Genomic DNA, 268 nt, shown 5'->3' on the forward strand with positions numbered 1-268 from the left:
CACACGAGGAGCTACTGCTTCTCTTCACCATGGCTTCGCTGCACCCCGCCTTTTCCTTCCACCAGCGCGTTACGCTGCGCGCCCACCTGGACCGCCTGCGCGCCGCCTTGCGCCCCGACTCCGAGGCGGATGAGGGCTGCGACCGCAGCGGAGCGCAGGTACCGCCCGGCCCCCCCCTCCCTTGGGCCCTTGTGACGCAACAGTGCCGGCTCCGAATCCCCCCCTTCGAGGCGGGAGGCGCAGGGCGTGGGCTGCCTACCCCCCACCC

At 72.0% G+C, this 268-nt stretch overlaps 1 protein-coding gene across 1 annotated transcript in view; it reads left to right on the forward strand.

Moving 5' to 3' along the window:
- ZCCHC2 (zinc finger CCHC-type containing 2) overlaps nucleotides 1-268 on the forward strand; it is a 73,971-nt gene that overhangs the window by 1,142 nt on the left and 72,561 nt on the right. The window contains exon 2 of the mRNA XM_019518510.1: nucleotides 9-158. Within this exon, the coding sequence (XP_019374055.1) occupies nucleotides 9-158 (150 nt within the window). The remainder of the gene's footprint in view (nucleotides 1-8; nucleotides 159-268) is intronic.

Source organism: Gavialis gangeticus, unplaced genomic scaffold (assembly GCF_001723915.1).
Source record: "Gavialis gangeticus isolate Ggan-Ray unplaced genomic scaffold, GavGan_comp1, whole genome shotgun sequence".
Taxonomy (NCBI): domain Eukaryota; kingdom Metazoa; phylum Chordata; order Crocodylia; family Gavialidae; genus Gavialis; species Gavialis gangeticus.